This window comes from Polypterus senegalus, chromosome 11 (genome assembly GCF_016835505.1).
Source record: "Polypterus senegalus isolate Bchr_013 chromosome 11, ASM1683550v1, whole genome shotgun sequence".
In the NCBI taxonomy this organism is placed as follows: Eukaryota; Metazoa; Chordata; class Cladistia; order Polypteriformes; family Polypteridae; genus Polypterus; species Polypterus senegalus.
The window spans coordinates 94629740-94654011 of NC_053164.1; the positions used below are offsets into that span (position 1 = coordinate 94629740).

The window sequence follows — 24272 nt, forward strand, 5'->3', positions numbered from 1 at the left end:
ACACATTAAGTTTACTGAAAGTAAAAACAGTTGAAAGTCAGAGGACGTTTCTTTTTTTGCTGAGTATATATATAGCTGATTACCCATTGGCTTTGGTCACTGAGTGCAAGGGAAAAAAAATAAAATGTAGTCTATAAGTTATTAAACAATAAAACATTAACGTTTTAAGAAGTAAAGATACATTGAGCACTACTGGAGTGGTTTCGGGTAAACTACATTTTAAAGACAGTATAACACAACAGTTAAGTAGTACTAACAGCAGCTAAAATGTATATGGATCATCTCTCTGTAGTAGATCCCTTTTGAAAGGCGCTACACGACGGCTGTGGTATAGAAATTACATTTTCTATGTGAACGTCCAAATTTCTGCCTGTGGTAATGTGCCTTACCGGCATTACCAGCAATTAAAGAAAATTAGTTTTGTGTCCTCTGCAGTGTTAAGAGAGAAAGGCTTTGGTTTGGGATAAAAGGAAAAAAGGTGTAAAGAAAGGAAACTTGCCTTTTTCTTTTATATAGTGTAGAGAGACGTCTTCACTGACAATATGAGCGCCTTTTGGGGAGTGTCGCGGTGGGTCTCGTGTAGACTGGAGAGACGGCCCCGCCATTAACTGGCCAGGATGACACTGTCTATCCTTCACTCCTGTGCGTGTCTTTATAATCCGACCTGACGACCTCATAATCGTATACGTGCAAAAGAAAGTGCGAAGCGCCTTAATATTAGTTTTCCGCGGTCTAGAAATGGGGTCCCGTGTTTGCAGTTGTCTGGGCTATAGCTCAGGGGAAGGAGGAAAAAATGAAAAGTCTTTACTTTCACTTAAGGCAGAAGCGCAGTCAGTGTCTGAAAGGCCGGCACAGCTATGCGCACGTGCGCCGGCTGCTCGACTTTTATAGTATTTTTACAGTGCAGGAGACGCCACTTTTTGCAGACACGTTCATGTGATCAAAAGTCTTTGCACTCTTTAGAGGTCTTGCTTGTTCTCTGTGTACTGCATTCATAGTCAGTTCACGTGAGCCGCTCGGAGTACATGCATCGAAAATTCTGAGCTGTGCCTGTGCTATCTCATGCGATCTCGCGATGTCCACAGCTTTATTTAATTTTATCTAAGACCTGGCACTTAAAAGTTTCTCTCGCAGTTTCGCTGAGTTTGTGTCAAACACCACCCTGACCATCTCATCTTCGTCTGAATATTTAGTGGCAGAGTGTTTCTATTGGATTGCCGCTGAGTGACAGCCTTATATGGGCAGGCACTCAATTACGTGGGAGGCGTGATGATGTGAGACGCAACTCCGCCTCACATGGTGACCGAGCTGCCCGCTATGGTCGTATACAGTATACGAAAGTAGGTTCCAGTTATGACCGTTACGCGTAGAATTTCAAAATGAAACCTGCCTAACTTTTTGTAATTAAGCTGTAAGGAATGAGCCTCCAAATTTCAGCCTTCCACCTACACAGGAAGTTGGAGAATTAGTGGTGAGTGAGTGAGTCAGTCAGTAAGTCAGTGAGGGCTTTGCCTTTTATTAGTATAGATATTCTTTTTATTTCTTAATATAAATCATAAAATGATGGCAAAAACTGATAAATGGGCACCCTGTGATATCTTAAATGATGCTTCATGTATATGGGTTCCTGGGTGAACTCCTGGGTAGCATTCAATCTCTATATTTGCATACTGTAGTAAGAATTCGATTTACTCATTTGAGGTTCTGAGGATTGTATCCTTGCTATTTGCAGATGATATTTTCATGTTGATTTCCTACCTTTAGATTGTAGATCATGGTCCCACCCAAAAAAAGTTTTAACTTTTCTGTGTAAAAGAGTGAGGGCAAGCTACCCATAAGTGATATGTAAGACATGGATCACTGTAAAATGATTCAGGATATGCTAGAGAAGTTATACCTCTTAGATGGCATAAAAGAGACTTCTCCAGAAGAATATGTGGAATGTTGCTGGGTATGGGAACTTTTGATCTAAACAACTTATTGTCTTGCTACCAACCTGTAGTTTAAGTATGACATTACTGTTTTTCCTCATATATTGTCTCTGGACATTTTTTTCTGTTTTATTACTATATAAATATGCAGACTAAGTTATTTGAAGTGTTTTTTTAATTTGCTTTTCGTTTAATTTACATGATAGTAAACACTGTTTTGTATAGCTTCTGTTTATTTCAAATGCTTAGCAAAACAAACACATGGACTTTTTTAGGATTTATTTATTTTGTAGCATGAAGAGAACATTGGTCATGACCCTCATTGCCCACAATGACTGAATGACTGAAAGAGGCCAAAGTATAATCAAATAATCTATTTCTTATACAAAATATATTATCTTGTTTGAGTGACTGAAGGAGGCCAAAGTATATTCAAATAATGCATTGCTTATACCAAATATATTATCTTATTTTATTAGTAGAAAATAAAAATACAATAAAAACAACAAACTGTACAGCCTCTCCGGCCCTACCTTAATGGCTATGGTTCCCTATTCAGCGAATGGAATGGCTTGTCCAACTGCCCAGCTCAAAGTCCCACTAAAGCACTCCCCTCAACTCCTGTCTTTCACACCCTAACTCTGGGTCAACTGGTCTTCCTCTTACCCCAGCTTATCTTCTGGTTTTGAGTTCAAAAGACCAATGGCCTGAAGTTGTTTTAAATCCCTTCCTATTGTAATTTCTGGCTAAGTCTGAAATCCTCGAAAGACTATTGAGGCCACTCCATCCCTGAACCTTCAATAGACTTTAAAGAGCCAATACTCTTATGCAAATTAGGGGACCATGTGCTTTCAGCTAACTGGCTGGAGGGTAAAGACCATCCTTATGTCAGTTTTTCCTCCTTTAGGTAACTTTACTCCAGAGTCATGGCATTGTACTGTTCTCTTGCACTTGAACTCGCTATTATATTTGTGGCACCCTTGCTAGCCCTTCTAGGACCTCCACTCCATTTGCAGGATGTGTTGCCCTACTGTAATTTTCTTTCTCCTGCACTGGAATTTTGGAATATGGTACTTCTGCCTGGCAAATCTTTGCCCGCCAGCAACACATCACAATTCAAATGTAATTGCTTTTCTTTTTTTTTCTCTTTACAACTATTATAGCAGAAACGTTTTAACATATGAATCATTTTTTAACATAATGATATATTGGCAAGTTATGTCTTGTTATTATTAATTTTCAATGTGATTGCATTTGATAGTCTTAGGTGGCAGATAGGTAGGTGACTGTATATGCTGTTCAGCTTTGAGAACCCCTCGTGATTATGTAAATACAAGAAGAAAATCCATAATGAGAAAAACAGTAAAATTATTAAGAAGAGAGATGGAACAAAACAGATTCTCAGGTGTTTGAATGACAGTATAAATTTAAAAGAAAAGGACCATATTTAGCACCTGTGTGTTTCTTTGCTCACTGTGTCCTCAGACACTGAGTAGATAGAAAGTCACATTTATTATTGAAGTCTTCAAGTCTTTAAGCCTGTTGATTCTTGCTAACTTGTTAATTACCGTTAAATATGTTTAAAATTATTTTTGTACATTTCTTAAAACATTCCTTTGCCTTTTTTAATAGTCTTGCTGTCCATCCAGATAAAGTGCGTGTGGCTACAGGTCAGACGGCTGGAGTTGATAAAGATGGAAAGGTAATTGTTTGTATTTTTATATATAATCTGAACCTCTCAATTTAATTTTAGTGAGATAGCATCACAGAATTGCTGATTAGCAGTCACTTGTATTTTTGCAGACAAATATATGTGTTTTGACTGGGAGTTCCAAAGCATGTAACTCCCAAAAGTACTTACAGAAATGCTCACTACAGGGGGAAATCCTGTCAAAAACACTGGCTAGATACAAAAAGGGCCACACAGAAACTTTGTAAAATAAAATATTTATTTTCAAAGTCTCAAGCAGTGAGGCTCTGTAGAGCACAAAAACAGTTGCTGAAATTCTTAATATGAAATCCTAATCCCAGTCAAAATATAGAGTGAAATGTCAATAATCCAGTAAATCACTAACCAAGCCACATTCACAAAAAAACACAAGAGCTCACCACTCCTAAGTGTATTCGAATGAACCGCCTGGAACTGTGGAAGACCCTCTGTTTTATAGTGCGGAGGGCAGTTTCTGTTGGTGATTGGCAGGTGGTCCCACCTCTTGAGGAACCACCCATTAAACACATGGAGCATAACAAAGGCAGCTTACATACATAAACAAAATCAAACATGAAAAAAAGAGACTTAAAAAGGAATTTGATCCTCAGTCAGGGATGGAGACATGAGACCATAACATGTGAACTAGAAAGTGATGTCAAGGTTCTGAGATCAACAAAGTTATAGGTCTCTCCACAAAATTGTGTAAATGGATCACAAAAACATATCTTTTTTAGTTTTTTTAAACTAACAAGTTTTGAAATTTTTCTATAATATTTCTTACGACAATGGCATGTATTGATGTGCCATCCTGGAGAAGCCTGACTACCTGTGCAACCTCTGTAGGGGTCCAGGTATTGCCTCATCCTACCAGTAGTGACACTGACTGTAGCCAAATGCAAAACTAGTGAAAAAATAGTCAGAAAAGCCCCTCTAGTGCACCTGTTGTTAATTTCATTAACACCAAAACAGCTGAAACTGATTAACCACGCCCTCTGCTACTTAATTGACTAGATCAATATTCCAGACGTTTCATTGACTTGATGCTATACTGTGATTAAAAAGTCACCTGAAAGTCCTTAGTGAGGTTACTGATGTCTTCACAGGATTTACATTCCTCTTCAGCTGATTTTGATTTGAATTCTGTGTTGGCTATTTTTTCCATTTTGACAATTCACATCCCACATTTGCCACTCTCAGCAAATGTATTTGTGTTTGTGACTAACCAAGTAGTGCACAGTCTTGACTAGAACTGAATTGTACCCTGGCTGTTTTCACCCTGGCCTCCGAATTCACTTTTTCAAAGTCATTCTTTCTGCAACTAAGATGCTACAACCAGAGAAATCCCATATTATTCAGTCAGATCAGCTGAAGTGTAATAATCTTATATTCAGACTGATCTTCAAGAATTTAGATGTAATCGTTTTTCTTTAGATTCTGCACAGGTGGAATTGGTTTTACCCCTAGGAGTTTTAGATAGTTTCAATAGCTTCAGTTCCTTTCAGGTCTATTGCTCTTGAAACATGAGGGCACTCAAAAAAAAGCTTACACATATCATGCAAAATTCTGAATTTTGTTGATTGAATGCTGTAGTTACTGAATTGGAAACTGAACTGACATCTTGGTGTTGTGATGTTGACTACACTATCTTTTGTTTAACCAAGATGAACAAAATAAAGGGATTCCATTTCTGCTGAAAAATGTGTCCCCTTATCCCATGTTCTTTCAAAGAAAGCAATGCCACCAGAGATATGATGTAATTTAGTATTTATTTTACTCATACTCCTCTTTAGTAATAGAGTCAAATCATAATTTAATATTCCAGTAATAATCTCTTATAAGGTCAGTGCAATTGTTGTAACAAATATAACTGATGTCTCCAGATACATCTAACATTTATTCCATCAGCCTTTGCAGCCTTTTGTCCATATCTGGAGTTCATCCACCCTACTGACCCTTCAACAGATTGGGCTCGGTTGTTTCGAGCGAGGAGTTGGTTCCATTTCTTTCTCATATGCAGTGAGTATATCATACTGTTTTTTATGATATAGGACTAAAAGTTCCCCGCATGCTTTTTATGCCATTATTAAACATTGTTGGTAAGGCTAAAATGAGTAGGAAAAGTCCTCCAGCTACATGCTGTAATAGTTGAATATATTATAATATAATATATGGTTCTGCCAATGGAGAGGTAAAACACTCTGTGGCAGGGGTATTGAGCTTTAGGCCCGGGTTTATACTTCACACGACACATGCTGCAGCGGACGCTCCTGCTACGCAAGCGTTGTACTGTTCATACTTGCCCGCATACTTTACGTAAATCTGGAGGAATCCACCAGGTGGCAGTGCGAGATATCATCACGTTGAGAACAGGTTCGGCTTCGCTGTGTTGTGAATTGCCTGGAACACCCATTAAATTCCGATGACACCTTACCGCAATATCTCTGAAAAGGATGTTTAATGATTAAATCCATCAGTCCAGGGATTTGTCCATTTCAGCTAGCATTGGGCACGAGGCAGAAACAATCCCTGAATGAGGCATTAGCTCATCACAAGGTGAATACAAGCACATACATACACACTGGTGTCATTTTGTGGAAACTCAGCAGGAAAACATGTAAACTTCAGGCAGGGAATACCAGCGACGTGACTCCCTGCGAGACAGCAGTGCTACCGCTCTGCCATCGTATCAACCCCATGTGTGTAATTATTAACAGTATTCATTATTTAAATGAAATTACCACTTTATCTGTAAAATGTAACATACATACTTCAATGCATTTCATCACGAAAGTGATATCAAGTATAAATCTAAGGATTCTAAATGTGCAGAGAGTTGGAATATCATACATTTAATGTGCTCAGTGTGGTGATCTATTGCTGTTTGCCGTGGCTGTCAGTACCGGAGGAAGCCCTAGAAAAAAAGATGGCACAGAAGAGGGTATGTGAGACTTCTAAAATGTATCATGTCATTACGATCGGGAATATGCGACGCTTGAATATAAAAGCACCACAAATGCATCTGTATGTCGGCATTTTCCTTCACCTCTTCGAACCATTCATCAAACAGCGTGCACACCGATCTCGTAGGATCCGCAAAGCGGCTTTCTGTTACATGTAGATAGTAACCAGAGACTCTGATGTCACATTCCAACTTTTAGCATACTGCGCCCCCGACTTTTTGCTGGTACTGCAACTCGCGCACGTGTCGCGTTAATTTGACACATCAAATGAACGCTGGAAATGCGTGCCAGCCATGATGTGGGTGCATACGCATTCTGAGCGTGAAGTATAAACAAGCCCTTAGTCTTGGAGGTCCACAGAGGCTACAGGTTTTTGCTTTAACCACATTTTTAATTAAATCACATTTATTTCCTACTAAGGCAAAGTGTTTTTTAGGCTTAGTTTTAGTTAACCTTTTTGTTATAATTCAGAACACTTAATTGCCTATTTTAGTTTTAAACGCTATAGTAAGCTTTTAATTGTTGCTTGTTTTCTTAATCAACCATCAATTAATAATGAGGTGCAATTGACAAAGGAACCACCAGCTCTCCAGCTAACATGCTTCCATTTAAACCTGTGTATATGTATCATGAAGTATCTGTGTTAACATAAAGTTGTGAAATAAATGAGAGAGAAGGGAAAGGAACAAGAGGTATCTGATTCAAATTACAAAACATATAGATAAAGTCGCAGAAAGCAAAAATTGTACAATGTGATAAAGATTTGTTTTGGAAGAATGAAGGCACTAACAAGTCATATAATTAAATACCAAGATTCATTATCTTCTAGGCCTAGCTTTTAATTATGAAACTGTTGGAATGAAAACCTGCAGCCATTGCGGACCTCCAGGACCAGGGTTGAGTACCCCTGCTATATGGAATTTTGTGTCTAGAGACCTGCTCCCTAAACTCTTAATGTGTACCTTTTATTTAGGATTTTGGGTCACTTCTCTGTGTGGTTGATGATTCCAATGAACACATGTTGTCTGTGTGGGACTGGAACAAGGGAATCAAGCTAACTGAAATAAAGGTATCCATTAATAAACATACTTTTTTCATATATTCAAGCCATTTTAGAAGTATCCTGTTAAATTAAGAAATACTGCAATTGCAGTCTGTTTTCTGAAGAATACTTTAGTTTATCTGCACACAGGGCTTTGTGTCTTACTTACTGTATTAGTGGTCAAAATATGGCTTTGATATTTGCTGCAAATGTAATTACACATCTTGTGATATTGTATTATGTAGTTTGTATCTTTTATATAATATGTGTTGTGATGTCATTTACTGTTTTTGCATAAAATGATATACTAAATGGTATGGTATAAGAGATATTCAAAAAGTTGCCGCACTTTTTTTTTAACTCTGTTTATTAAGAATTTCAAAAACAAATTACATCTCTTTTCTACATAGTCATCTTTGTTTGTGATGCAGTTTTCCCAGCATCGTACCAACTTTTTAATGCCCAATCTACTACTCCTTCCGCATTCACCGTTTACAATGAAAATATAAAAGTGCAGAAACTTTTTGAGCGTCCCTCACATTTTATGGTATTATAATAGTAATGTCTGCCAATTAGGAGAAATTTCCATCAACCAAGTTTAGCTTGCAGTACAGTTTCCTTTCATTTATGCATAAAGAAAAAACATTTCCTGCAATATAAAACCTACAACTAAGAAATCTGTATTTTTTTTTTCATTTCAACAGACATATTTTTTACATGGCTTAGTGTAATAGGTTGTCTGACTGGCAAGAATTTCCCAGGGGCAGAAAAGGCAAAAGGCACAAAAACATGAAAGGGGTTGGGCCTAATTTGGTCCTTCAGGGCCAGATGTAATTCTCAAAAAGTATATACAGATTCAACTTGTTAGAGACATTAATCTTGAAATATAAATAACAAAATAAAAATCACTCTCAGATTAGCACCCATGTGGTCCATATAGAGGCCTTTACTTCACTTCCCGTCTAATATTAGGCAAACAAACGCTTCAGACACAGGGGAACAGTGCATTGAAGGTATGGCCACTAACTGCAGGTTATGAAGCAGCTGACTAGAAACAGCTGAAAGCACTGAAAATGAACATTTGTAAGACCTTTTACTTTTCTATTACTTTAATGTTAAACATTTTTCCAAAAAAAGGACCTTGAGTTTTCCAGTAAAAAACAAAATTAACGAAAACCATATTGACCACCAGATTTGTTTGTGATCATCTAACGGGATGAATTATTAGCATTATTTTTAGCAAAAGAAGATTAAGAGGAGACATTAGTTTAAAATCATGAAGGGAATTAATACAGTGGATTGAAACTGTTATAAAATTAGTTCAACATGGGAACACAGAAAATTTTGCATAAATAATAATACATTTTTCTTTACACAGAGAACCATAGAAACTTTTAATAAGCTACCAAGTAGTGTGGTAGACAGTAGGACTTTAGGGACTTTCAAAAACTAGACAATGCTTTTTAGAAGAATTAGGGGACTGGCAAGCTTATTAGGCTGAATGGCCTGTTCTTGTCTAGATTGTTCTAATGTTCTGTTCTGGTCATGAGTTGTGGATGTCTGAGACCCCACATGTACATAGCCAGACATCAAAATGGCCCTATCAAGTTTAGAGATACTAAAAATGTTTACATTTGTCAAACTGTATATAGAGGAAGATGATAAAAAAAGAAAATAGGGATTGTTTGTTTTTCTTAGTTTTGCATCATTTCTGACTTTTATTTTTAGTTATATGGTCACAGAGCAAGATATGAGACTTGGTAAAACAACAACATTTATTTATATAGCACATTTTCATACAAATAATGTAGCTCAAAGTGCTTTACATGATGAAGAAAGAGAATAGAGACAAAGTAAGAATTAAAATCAGAGAACACTAATTAACATAGAATAAAAGTAAGGTCCGATGGCCAGGGAGGACAGAAAAAACAAAAAAACTCCAGACAGCTGGTGAAAAAATAAAATCTACAGGGGTTCCAGGCCATGAGACCGCCCAGCCCCCTCTAGGCATTCTACCTAACATAACTGATCAGTCCTCATTGTATTCAGGGTTGTCAGGGAAGGACTTGATGATGATGGTCATGTGAACTTCTGGCCTTTAATTCATCAATGTAGGGACATCATGGTGCTTTGATTAGGAAAGAACAGAAAACCGGAAAAAGAACAGAAGAGAGAGTAGGGGTTAGTACGAATTTTGGAGGTACCATGAATAGTAATGATAATTAATTGAATATGCGGAGCATCAGGATGAAATTAAAATGAAGTTATGAGAAAGCCATGTTAAAGTAATGTGTTTTTAGCAGTTTTTTAAAGTGCTCCACTGTATCAGCCTGGTGAATTCCTATCGGCAGGCTAATCCAGATTTTAGGTGCATAACAGCAGAAAGCTGCCTCACCACTTCTGTTAAGTTTAGCTGTCAGATGTCAGACACTCCGATATACAGTATAAGATGGAGTGAGATTATTTAAGGCTTTGTAAACCATAAGCAGTATTTTAAAGTCAATTGTGAATAACATAGGTAACCAGTGTAGTGACATCAAAACTGGAGAAATGTGCTCAGATTTTCTTTTCCTAGTTAGGATTCTAGCAGCTGCATTCTGCACTAGTTGCAGTCGATTTATATCTTTTTGGGTATTCCTGAGAGGAGTGCGTTACAGTAATCTAGTGGACTGAAAACAAAAGCGTGAACTAATTTCTCAGCATCTTTCAATGATATAAGAGGTCTAACTTTTGCTAGATTTCTTAAGTGAAAAAAGACATCACTGGTTAATGGCTACATTTAATTGCAAAACCAATAATGGCATATATGTATATTTTTATTCCTTGATTATTACCTTAAAAGTAGTGCATAAAATTAGTTTGGTATGATCTGTAAAAAAATAGTAAAGACTGATAATTTTTGATAATTACAAAATACTGTATTCACACTAAATATTGTATTGGAAGAAAATACTGGAAGCAGTGTGTAGTGTACAGTTCCCTGGCATAGTAGATCACCATGAAGTTTGAATGAAAATGTGTTTTTAAAAGAAGGTGAATTCTAAAAGGATGCCCATGTTTAGATATGGTGTGTACAAACTAAAATTGTATCTCATTCTATATCTACACTATGTTTCTTATCTGCCATATTGAATGCCTATTCATTTCATTTTCTTATGAACGGGTTTTAGCATTTATGGTGGTCTCCTTAGCAATATTGTAAATATTTGGGAAAAGGTCTGTATAAGAATGATGAAATCTTGTTCTTAGTAAATGGTTTCACAATGCTGGTTCTCTCTAATGAAGCCTTTTAGCCAAAGGAGATTACATTTGTCAAAGTGAGAGATTTCTTTGATGGAAACTGTTGTTATTTTACATTCCTTTACTGACATTCACAGTAGCAAGCACTTTTTCCAGGTAACTGGCAGTTATTTGTATATATAACTTCCCATTATACTCAGTAATGAAGAGGAAATAACAGACACCATGCTAGATTAACTTGGAAATATTTTATACTTTCCTCCTGATTCTCTGTTGGGAAACTAATTTTAAAAAGTGTAGCAGTTTCTATCAATAATTGAAAATAAAAGAATGATAGTATTACTGATTTGAATACCAATACTAGAGGCCATTCAGCACAGAATAAAAGATAGACATGCACGGCAACCTGCTATGAACTGGCACCCCATTTAGTCTCTATCTCCTTGCAAGCCTATCAAGGAAAAGGCAGTTATAGAAAATGGATAGTGGCATGTTCTCTGCCCCACCTCAATCTTTTTTCCTTTAATTATCCTTAATGTCCTTTTATTTATTGTTTTTTGTCCTTTTGGATTTTATATTTAAAATTGTTTTGGTGTTATTAGCCTTAATATTTGAAAAATTATAATACTAATAATTAAATGATATGATATTTCAAATCAAAGTTATTTTTTTCACAATCATTGTATAAATTAATTTGCCACTGGCAATTGCATTTTAATTAAAGCATTTTTTATAAATCTAAAAAAATACCTTTCCTATTCTTGTATTTTAACATGGGATCAATCCAAATGTAATCACTAAACCAACTGTGTTCTCGGGTATTGATCCACATGTACAGATTGCACACTATTGTAAAATAGTGTACTGTTATTTTTGGGGGAAAAATTAGTTTGTAAGATTCCTCCATTTTAAAACAAATGCGGTGGTGCTCTTCACTGCATTGCCTGTCTCCCCTGGTGGCAGTCTTTAACCCCGCAGGGATGATCATGTGGCTTCCTGTAGATTATTTTGTGAATATTGCAATGGTTAATTGATGCTTTTACCATTTTGTTAGTGCAAAAACTCAAATTTCATAGTGAAAATAAACTTGTGCAGAGAATAAATTTTGAATTCACTGTAGATACTGTTGATTGGAATCTTTAACTAAGTTCAAAATGTATTATTTTGTTGTCCAGAATTTTTGATATTTGCTGCTACCATTTTTTCCATATTTTTTACTAGTGTTGATCTGCAAAATTCACTAAAGTACATTTCACAGCAAGTATGTTGTGTTCGCCTGTGACCTTGTTCTACAAATATTTTCCTGGAAATTTGCCTTGGGCTGGCCAAGTCAAACATTTTTTTCCCAGTGGCCCATTATGCTTTGCAAGGTCAGAGTGACTTCATGGAGCAGTAGCAGCCATGCACAGAACTTTCACACAGGCTTATTGTAAGAGTGAGAGTGATTGACAGTTCTAACTTTCACAAAGGGGTAGCCCTAACCCCACTCTTCTAGTCGCTCTCATTTCACCAAGCAGGAACCCCCTCCACTCTTCCAATCATGCTTGTTCAATCAAAGGGGCGTTTGCATTGGCTGTTAGTGGGTCATTAATAAATATAAAAAATCAAAACTGGGTTGCAGAACCATAAAGTGTGAGAACAACACTGTATTAGCTGACCATAATTAAAATATTATAAATACTGCCACTGGATATGTAACACTTCAGTACCACATGGCTGATCTCAAAACAAGCATAGAGGAATCCCTCCCCCTCCCCCTTCTCAAGTCAAAATGAAACCCCATAAATGAATAAAAATAACCAAAGATTTATTACTATTTTAAAAGGTGTTTCTTTCTTCTTGGTGAAAGAAAAACGTGTGAAGTATCTGCACAGAGACATGGGAAGCTGTGCCCGGAGCCATAACTTCTTACAATGGAATGAGCCAGGACCATGCAGTTAATTTGTGTCCCAAGATTGCAACACTGTGAACACAATGATCTGTATTTTATCTACTTATTGCTAGTTTGTGGCTGTTTGTTGCATTTTGTTTGTAGTATTCATTCCATCTGCTTGTTAGAGGCATAGTAACATGGGGGTTAGCACTTCTGCCTCACAGCCCATATCATCACATTTCTGCCCACAATAATCAGTCCAGCATAGTTGGCAGATGCCTCTGTAGCCCTCAGTGACACTTAAAGGACCATTGTAATCCACTTAAAACTAGTCCAGTACCTCCTCTCCTAGTGACTTCAAATAATTCTGAGAAGTTTAGAGGAGTACCAAATCATTTGCATAACTCTGCTGAACTCATGGCAAAGCAAGCGGCAAGGGATTCGCTAATCACTAATCTTCACAAATCTTTTATGCCAGGTGTAGAGAAGCATTCCCATAGAGTATGGGTGCTGCTAGTATGCTTTACAATGGAGATTGTTTTTTTTAAATGTGCGGTATAACAAAATAACAGCTACAGTGTGTCCTGATGAAGGCTAAATATTATCTTTAACTGTATATTTATTTTCTTAGAGACAAATAACCTTAACTTTATACTATATATTCAAAGTTTCTAGTCTGCTTGGTGGCCTACTGTGGCCAATGTCTTTCTCATCCAGATGTTCTAGTTTGGAGGTTGATCTGTTTTACCAAGATTAACAACTATACCTTAGTTTCTCAGTTTCCTTAGAATCTTCTTTTAGATTTCCCTCAGTACCATTGATGCTTTTAAACAATCTTAATCCATTGTGTGACACTTGATTTCCAAGCACTGTTGCAGCCAAGAGGTGAAGATGGGTGTGTTTGTAAGAAATGTGTACATAAGAGGAGATTGAAAGTGCTTTTCTGTTAGCGTGTTAGCATACACTTTTTATATATAATTAAGCAAAAGCATCTGGACCTGAGTGACAGGTGTCTAACATGACTTTCATGGGCAGGTGGTTGCACTAGCACTTATTTTCAGTACATGTGCCATGGAAGATAAGAGAAATCAATTATATAGGTTTTTTTGTTTACTTTAGGAGGAGCTGTTGAACTTTCATTTTCACTTTGGCATTGTAGTATTCTTGAGTTGATTAGAGGCAAATGATCCAAAATAAGTCCATAAAGCTTTCTTACTGTATCATAAAATGATTACAGCTATCCACAGGAATATATTTAATACCTGCTGTATGCAGCACTTAACACTGGAGTGTTGTCTGCTAAACTTAGCAACAAATTTTTTCTACCTTTGCATTTTCCTGTGTTTCAGAGCACCAATGAAGCTGTGTTTGCTGTTGAATTCAACCCTGCTGATAGCAATAATATCATTAGCTGTGGAAAGTCCCATGTGTATTTCTGGACTTGGAACGCTGGCACTCTGACTAAAAAACAGGGCATTTTTGGGGTAAGAACCAGTCTTGGCAATGCCATTTGTTTGTTTTTTATGTAACTGACGACAGTGGTCATTCTTTATAAAATGTTTGTACATGTGAGCAGCAAGCATACACAGCCACACGCACAGCTTTAATTACTGATTCAGTAGACAGAGTCTGCACTCCATTTAATTTTTCTGTGAAATAATAAATCACACTTCGCCCAGGCCTTTGTATGAATGTACATAATCATGTAATTAACATAACAATGTAAAAGCAATGTGTATATAAAGTATTACTTTTAAAATCATCCATATTAGCAACTATTATCTACCACAAAAACACAATTGTAGTGAAAAGTAAAGTTTGTTTTTTGCCAATAATTTGCAAAATACATTCACAGCAGTGTTGTCGATTTGCTGAAGTCAAGTTTTACAGCAAAGAGATATTCATTTCTGTTACTTCTAGAATATGATTATGTTTCTGTAATCAATCAATGATGCCATAATGTGCAGAATGAATTGAGATACAATGGCTCTTTTCTGCAACAGAAAAAGGAGCTGATGCTAAGTGAGAACTTAATGATTTGCTTAATGATAAATGCAAAACTTAGTGTAAAATTCAGCTTAGATTTTCTTCTTAAGTCAAGATCATGGGTACAAATTAAAGTGATAATATTGTTCAGTTTTAAGTGTATTATGTGTGGTTGAATAAATGAAATGATTGGCTCTCTGTTAGAGACACACTGAAATGATGCAATGCCATTATAATTGTATTGAACATTCCAGCCAAGACATTTGAAGGAAACTGTTTAGTGAGGCCTAAATAAATTGCAATTTATTGACTAGATAATCCCTTGCCAGGCTGGACTTTCTTGTAGTCTTTGAATATTTGGTTGAAAATTACAAGAAGTTAAGTTTTTCAGCAGTGTTAAAGTGTTTGACAGAACTTGCTGAATCAAAGTGTTTTAGCAGATAATCTGAAAAATTCATTAAAACCAGTGGAATCTGAATTTTGATCTTGTCTTTTGCCACTTTAACAATCAGTTATCACAATATTAATTGAACCCATCAAAGAAGGTAGGAAAAAACAATACAATCTGAATATTCTCAAGGAACGCAGACATAGTTTTGACTAAGACAACAGAAGACAAAGAAACATAAAGAGAAATCGGATTCAATTGGTTCCACTAGAGAAGAACAAATTGCTGGCAGATATTTGCTAAACAGACAATTTTAAGATGATAGTGTAAGTTTATCTGCGGTTGTCTGGCAACCTGCCCTGGGTTTGTTTCCTGCCTTGTGCCCTGTGTTGGCTGGGATTGGCTACAGCAGACCCCCGTGACCCTGTAGTTATTATATAGCGGGTTGGATAATGGATGGATGGGTGGGTGTTAATTTGTTTGGACCAACATCTGTTTCAAGTGACTGAAAGCGTATAGAGGCAGATAATATTAATTATTTATAAATATTAAAATTGTTCTCATTAGATATCTTAACAGATGTCTGATTATGAAGGACATTCAAAAATAGAATAAAAATAAAATCCTGAATTCAACTTTAAGTGTAATTTGTAAATGAAGTTGTATATATCTACGCAATCCACACCTGATTGGAAGAGTGGGTCCCACATGATCAGATAAAATGCTGTTTCATTGTTTTATTTGAATACTGAGAATATAAGAAGTTGCTTACATCCAAGATCATACATCCAAATTTTAATACAAATGTTTGGAGCAGTTTGTTTTTCTTGCTCTAATAATACTTAGAGGTTAAGTGTGATACATTCTTCCTGCATTTTCAGAAATACAAGAAGCCGAAATTTATCCAGTGTTTTGTATTCAACGAGAATGGTGATGTCCTGACAGGTGATTCAGAAGGAAATATCCTGACTTGGGGAAAAACTGCTGCTGATACCAAAACCTTGGGTAAAGGAGCAAAAGGTACACATTAAATGATAATATTTAATTATCTTAACTGAAACGTGTATTTTACTATTTGATTTACATTAAAAAAGATGTAAACAAGCCTGAAGCAGAATAAAGTTAGGGGTATCAAGCAAATTCATGCGTTAGTACATTGAAAAATTAGGGCATAGATTAGCCACACAACCATACTCTCAACTGGCACTATTTTAACCTCTTTGCCATTGACTTTTATTGTTAAGGATGGTTTTTGTTCCCCCATTCTGTTAGATTTTGCTCACCTCCTCTTTTACATGTAGCATGTTCTCACTGCCTCCTCAGTGTTGTAGTGAACACTTGTTATAGATGAGCTAATAGTAGAGTCAGGATGAAAATAATGCTAATTTTGTGTAGGTTTCTGGAGTAACCATTCATGATGTCACACAATCCAACCTTGTTCTGTTCATATGTATTTCTGGTTGAACTTTTGAGGGGAATGCAAGGCTGCTGATGGTTTCTTGTTTGATTCATACAAAAAGCCTGTCACGATCAGATTTTATTTTAATAATTTTTAATAAGCTCTCCTTGACATCAAAAAATATTTAGACCTTATTCTAGGAAATCTAGATGTCAAGGTGTCTTGTGGTCACATTTATTTCTATGCCTGTGATTTTTTAACAATATTTAAAATAAGTAACTTTCTCACACAACACCACTTTGATTTCCTTGTGGTAACTGCCATTTTGAGGAGTTTTGTTTGTGGTTGATGTGCTTGCTGCTAGGCAAGGTTAACAGGAAGTGTGAGAAGCATAACATATCCAAGTCAAGAATATAAAGGTTGCATTGTGCACTTCCTAGCTGACCTTTATTGGATTCTACTCAAACCAAAATGTTCCACTGAAATATTTCTGGATCATGAATTCAGGCTTTACCTTTTTTCATTGATTTAAGATTATCTTTTTGGCTCTGGTTTGTGTGTGTCAGGGACAAATCTACTATGAAACTAATGAAGTTTATGCTTCAGTGCCTGTAATCCCAGAAGGGGCCCCAGAAGAGACTTTAGTCTACATCGTCTAAACAATTTGGGTGTCTTTATGAGAAGGGGATTTTTAAAAATGAATAATCTATACTAATAAAAGGCAAAGCCCTCACTCACTCACTCACTCACTCACTCACTCACTCATCACTAATTCTCCAACTTCCCGTGTAGGTAGAAGGCTGAAATTTGGCAGGCTCATTCCTTACAGCTTACTTACAAAAGTTGGGCAGGTTTCATTTCGAAATTCTACGCCTAATGGTCATAACTGGAAGGTATTTTTCTCCATTAACTGTAATGGAGTTGAGCTGGAAGGGCGGAGTTTCGTGTGACATCATCACGCCTCCCACGTAATCACGTGAACTGATTGTCAACGCAGTGCGTAGAAAACCAGGAAGACCTGCAAAAAGCGCTTAAGAAAACATGCATTATATAATTGAGAACGCAGCGAAAAACAATAAGAAGCAAGCGAGTGACATATACTACCATATTCATGAGTGTTGCTGCCTCGGAAAGAAAGCAAGGTGTAAACCTAAACTTTAAACTAAGTTCATAGACAGGCTACCGCTGGCGTTTCACATGCCCACAGGTAATGCGGGATACAAGTTTAATGAGAGGGCGAGGATATAAGCGAGAGTTTTGATCACTTTATAACTAAGTTAAAATTGTAGGTGAAGGGGTGTGCTTATGCAAATTCCGAGAGACTGTGTTTGTGGGGGATTGACAGTTAAGGCGGGTGGGGAGTCACGTCATCATCTCCCCTCCCATTCATCTAATTTCGGTCTGAGCTGAGCTCTGCGGCTAATGCCGTCTTCCGAAGCAACTTTGTCAGACTGCCACCAAATACTCACAGAAAAATCCACAAGTTAATACACACGCTGTCTCTATAGAGTTTCTCCACACTGAATCCTCCAGACACTACTTACAAAAGGTCACATTGACAATCGTGTTACGTTATTTTTAAAATCTGTCCTTTTCTTAGCACAAGCACAGCTGAGAAGCTTCGATGCATGTGCTCCATAACGTTAAAAATAATGCATTTAATCACACTTTGCATTACAAGCAAAGGGAGCTTTTGTCAATGCATGATTTCCTGGTACACACGATTACATTGATCAGCGCATCCCGATTCATTTTATCCTCGCACCACCTTAGTTTGAGAAGAAGTCTGAAAAAATATGAGGTTAACACAGAAAAACATCACCAATTCAAGCTTTATGAATAATCGATTCGCCATCAATAATTGTTTTGGTAAAGCCATCCTCCTTCCATTTTATAATTTTTCCGCCAATAGCCATGATTAAATGAGCGGTAAATAAAGTAAGAGCAAAGCGAGGGTGACTTATTTAGGCAGGCATATATATGACAGCAACACTCATGACAATGTCAATCATGTTACGTTATTATTAAAATGTTTCCTTTTCTTTTCATTACTTCTTTAACACACTACTTCTCCGCTGCGAGCGGGATTTTGCTATATATATAATATATGAATGACCTCCAAAGAGCGCTGAGACTTTTGATATCATGAGCGTGTCTGCAAAACTGTGGTCTCCTGCCCAGCAAAGTCGAGCAGCCAGCGCGCATAGCTGTGCCGGCCTTTGAGACGCTGACTGCGCTTCTGCTTTAAGTCAAAGTGAGCACTTTTAATTTTTTCATCCTCCCCTGCGCTATAGCCCAGACAAGTGCAAACACGGGACCCTTTTCTACACCACGGCAAAATAATATTAAGGCGATTCACACTTTCTTTTGCACGATACGATTATGAGGTCCTCACCTCGGATTATGAAAACACGCACACGAGTGGAGGACTGACAGTGCCATCACAGCCGATTAATGGCGGGGCGTCTCACCAGTCTACACAAGGCGATCATAACGTCAGCGAACACATCTCTATACTATATAAAAGAAAAAGGCAACTTTCCTTTCTTTACACCTTTTTTCCTTTTATCCCAAAACAAAGCCTTTCTCTCTTAACACTGCAGAGGACACAAAACTAATTTTCTTTAAATGCCGGTAAGGCACATTACCACAGGCACAAATTTGAGCGTTCACATAGAAAATGTAATTTCTATACCACAGCCGTCGTGTAGCGCCTTTCAAAAGGGATCAACTACCGAGAGATGATCCATATACATTTTAGCTGCTGTTAGTTACTTACCTGTTGTGTTACACAGTCTTTAAAATGTAGTTTACCTGAAACCACTCCAGTAGTGCTCAATGTACCTGTACTTCTTAAAGCGTTAATGTTTTACTGTTTAATAACTTATAGACTATATTTTATTATTTTTCCCTTGCACTCAGTGACCAAAGCTATACACCTAGATAGGTATATATATATATATATATATATATATATATATATATATATATATATATATATATATATATATATATATATATGTGTTTGTGTATATGTAGATATGTATATAGATATGTAGATATGAAGATATGTATGTGTATATATATATGTATGTGTGTGTGTGTGTGTGTGTGTTTGTGTGTGTGTGTGTGTATATATATATGACAGCAGCAATCCAAGCTGTGAGAAAACACTAAAAGGAGGCATGTCAGGCGTTGTGGTACATTTTCTGATGCAGCTAGACGAAAAAACTTTGTGACGCTGCCAAATACACAAAACAATTACTTTGACAATCATGTTACATTATTTTTAAAATGTTTCCTTTTCTTTTCATAACTTCTTTAACACATGACATCGCTGCTAAGCTGGTATTTTGCTATATATATATATATATCACAGCGACACTCATAACAGTGACAAAACAATTACATTGACAATCATGTTACGTTATTTTCAAAATATTTCCTTTTCTTTCTCTTTCCTTCTTTAACACACTACTTCTCGCTGCCAAGCACGGGTATATATATATATATATATATATATATATATATATAGAGATAGATAGATAGATAGAGATATATATATATAGATAGATATGAAAACAACATATATATATATATATAGATATATATATATATATAGATAGATAGATAGATAGATATGAGAACAACACTCATATCAATGACAAAACAATTACATTAACAATCAAGTTACGTTGTTTTTCAAATTTTTCCTTTTCTTTTTCGTACCTTCTTTAACACACTACTTCTCCGCTGCGAAGCGCGGGTATTCTGCTAGTTTAAAAATATAGTGTAACTCAATACAAAATAATAGTTAAAATAAACATCTCTATATATAATCTTCATTTGGATCTTGATCTTTGTTTGTCCGCGAATGAATTAGAAGAAGAAGCACTAGATGGCAGTAGAGAGACAGCTAAAACATAGGCACTGCATTAAGAATCTGCTTCAGGCTTATACTACTGAAGACTGTAGTACTCCATTCACACCTCAAAACACAGACATTCAAACTAAACAAATTGTTGTGCTTTAAATTAACTAAAGAGATCTTCATTTAGATCTTGATCTTTGTTTGTCCGTGAATTCCACGCATGCGTAGACCACCTTCCAGTTTAGTACGTTATTGTTACTCATGGATGTCAACAATGTGCCGGAATAACGAAAGGGGTGGTGGACAGTGTTACGCTGGTTAGCTCCTGAGGCCTGGTTAGAGAATGAGATTACCGAAGATAAAAGTTACATGCCTACGTAACATATGAACGAAAGAAAGACAGTGGATAAAATGAATGACAACGTAACAGCATGTTCCGGAAATTATTATTGTTATGTTGTAGCCGGCGAGTGCTGCGCGTCTCACAGTTGTACCGTGATCCCTATTTATGCTTTAAAGAGCCTGGATACCTATGTGTCCCCCTTTTATAACCATTGCTCCGTGTATATTGCCTTACTCTTTGAATTGCCACAAAGCAACCTGCGAGATTGGAGAAAGATTGAGAAGACATCGTGAGAGGAAATGATAACGTCGTGAAAACGAGACGGACTGTGAACGGACAGAAGCAGAAATGCTGTTACACCACCACATAATTACTATTCGGACAGTGATTCCAAGTAGTCTGTTCCTATCGAATCAATATCCAAGAGTTTTCTTTTGTAATTTTGTTTCCCTTATAAAAAATCATAATGCTGTGCAACGAATGGCCCAGTTCACGACTGGTAGCCGCGTTTAAACAGGGAGCCCTTCACAGACAACTTTAACACGCGCAACGTAGTTGGGCGCACATGGCTAGTTGTAAAATAATGAGTCTCAACACACTAACAAAGGTTTGGGGCAGCCACCCGTATATTGTTCCTAGCTGCAAAAAGAGTTTAAATGAACAACTGATGTTGTTGGATTGAGTTCCCAGTATGAACTAAACTTGGTCTGGCAATATGGAGGATTTATAGTCTGTGACCTGGAAGTGGCTTCAGTCTGGGGACTGGGACCGGAAGTGATGTCAGTCTGGGAGCCAGAACAGGAAGTGATGTCGAATCAGGCAGGTTTTCCCGTATTTGATCTGCAAAATTAACATAAACAGGTTTAGAGCACCCCGCCACCCCCTGGCCAGGCGGGTAATCACCTCCACTTGGTCCATTCAGCTCTATCCTAGTCGCACATGTGTGACAACATTAAAAGGCTATTAAAGTATCTTGTAGGCTAGTCGTAAATGAAAATAATGTTTAGTTAAAGAATTTTCCTTCCAAATATATTTAACATAAAATAATTATAAATAATTTAAAACACTATTAACATTTATGACAGAAATTAAAATTTGTAATAAAATTATTTATCTTAGGCGAGCTGCAATCAAAAAAATAAAAGTGTATTTCGATGCTTGCTGTCAGTCATTGGAAAGGACAACTTTTCGGCAACTTTTATTTACACGAATAATCTTATAAAACATTAAAATATACTAAACATATAATTCTGTTATAATAAATGTAAACATTTTTACCTATTTACAATAAAATACAGTAACAATTAAAGATAATAAAAAATATGTTCTTTGGTAGATACAAACAGTAGATGACATGTAGCAGCAAAAAAGGGAAGGTGCTGAAAAGGCAATCAAAATGCTAATATGATTCATTTGATTGCCTTTTCAACATGATACCAGTCATGATAGTAATCAGGATTTTTTTCAATGAAGTATTAATTGTACAATTAAACCTAATCAAAAATAAATATAAATATATTTAGAAACATAAGGCAAGTAATAAAGGTGAAATAGTGTTAGATTAGCCTAAGCCTATTGTTTTTATGAACAGTTGTTGCAATCACAAATAATGTTATTTTTCTGCATGAAATTCCGCATTAAGAACTAAAGACAGAATAAAAAACATCATGATTGTAATGATTTATGTATATTAGCTTACAATCTAAAACAAGCACTTGTTCAGGGCTTGACAATAATCACGGAAATGACCATCCATTGTATCCAAAGCTTTTCATGAAAGGGCAAAAACAAGATCTTTATAAATATAAGATTTATTAAAAGGTGCTCTTTAGCAGTGAAGCTCTGAAGAGCATAAAAGGCACAGTAGGTGTTGCATAAAGGCAACATCCCAATACACAAACCCAGGAAAAGAGCTTGAAAAGCAGAGCAAGGGTTTAAAATTCAGTTAATCCATAAAAGAAAGGCACAATCACTAGAACTCACCATACCACCAACTGTATTCAATGAACTGCAAGTGATTCTGTATATTCCTAAGCCTTTATAGGATAGTCCATTGGTGAAGAAATAGAGAAAGATGTATAGACATAAAGAAACTAAATAATCAAAAATATTAACATATAAATGAAGAAAACACATCCTAAATGAGAAATTTGAACCCCAGCAACAGGGGAACACTGGAACTATGTGCTTCTGTGCCTTTCTTTTTGATCACTTCACTTTGTAAATGTGAAGATTCTTAAATTTGTCTTTGCATAGCCATGGATTGTCCCCTAAGTGCTGTTTAATTCATTAATGTCAATTCACTTTTAGATGGACCGCCTTTTTGATTAGGTAGGCAAACATAGTGATGGAAGAAGACTGAATAAAACCCACATTTTCAAAAATATTTCCAAATTGACGTGGTTATTCCCCGTGTCCCAAGATCTATTGTATGGCTCAAGGCGTTGACACTTCAGATATGGTGATGCCCCAGATCCACAGCTATTTGAATTACACTCATTTCTGGGACATTGGTAGTCATGAACCGAGATGGGCCAGGGTGCGAATGACCAGACAAGTGGGGACTTTAAAATCAGAACAGAGTTTATTAAAACAAGGAATCAAAGTGCAAAAATATTATAAAACAGTGCATGCCAATAAATAAATTAATAAATAGTTTGAATAAATAAATCCACTAAAATCTGTGCCATAAAAGCAACAAAGTTTCTTTGGGGTGCAAATAATCAATTAAATAGAAATTCCCAATAAATAGTTTAAAATACTGAAACAGAAATATAAAACTTTTTTTTATCTGTTTCTCTCTTCCTTACACTGTCCTCGTTACTCTAGGAGTCTGCAATGATGCATCCCGTTCACATCCTTAGTACATCACACAGACCCGAACTGCAACCACCTGCAATTGTTTTTCAAATTGATAAATATAGAAGTTTAAACTGGAATTATCTTACAACATTTTCCAATCATCTCTTGTTTATGGAACGCCAAATCAATGTTTACATATTTGGATATGGAAAGCTATTACATAAAGCCATTATTGCTTTTTTAGAGTCATTTAAATTTTTACTTTTTGTCTTGAGAATAAAATATTCTGTCATAGGTAATCATATTTAGTTAAAATAATTAAATACAAAGCAAAAACTTTATCACATTTCCATATTGAAAGCTACAATAATTCATGCAAACTGAGCTAAAAATACATATTTACCATTTGTTGCACTGAAAATGTCATAAATGTGTAAGTCTGTTATACAGTAGCTACTCTTCTGTAAATTTTCACTTTTGTTGCTAAAAAGTAGCTCTTCTTTTTCTTTATTTACCGTGGTTGCAACAGTTTGTGACACTAGGGGTCGCTGTTGCCCCGTGTAACCTGCAGACAACACGTCCAGACACCAGGTAAAAATATCAGAAGTAATTTTAATTTCTTCTACACTGTACACAAAGCACCTCCACCTCCACAATACACAATAATAACCAATAAGCAATGCAATAGCACTAATAATCAATCCTCCTCTCCATCCAGCAGCTCCG

General features: G+C 36.3%; 1 protein-coding gene across 3 annotated transcripts in view; it reads left to right on the forward strand.

Moving 5' to 3' along the window:
- eml3 (EMAP like 3) overlaps positions 1–24272 on the forward strand; it is a 265243-nt gene that overhangs the window by 214314 nt on the left and 26657 nt on the right. For all 3 annotated transcript variants that reach the window (XM_039769278.1, XM_039769279.1, XM_039769280.1), the window contains 5 exons: positions 3564–3633; positions 5548–5658; positions 7576–7671; positions 14107–14241; positions 16013–16151. In XM_039769278.1, coding sequence (XP_039625212.1) covers positions 3564–3633; positions 5548–5658; positions 7576–7671; positions 14107–14241; positions 16013–16151 — 551 coding nt within the window. The remainder of the gene's footprint in view (positions 1–3563; positions 3634–5547; positions 5659–7575; positions 7672–14106; positions 14242–16012; positions 16152–24272) is intronic.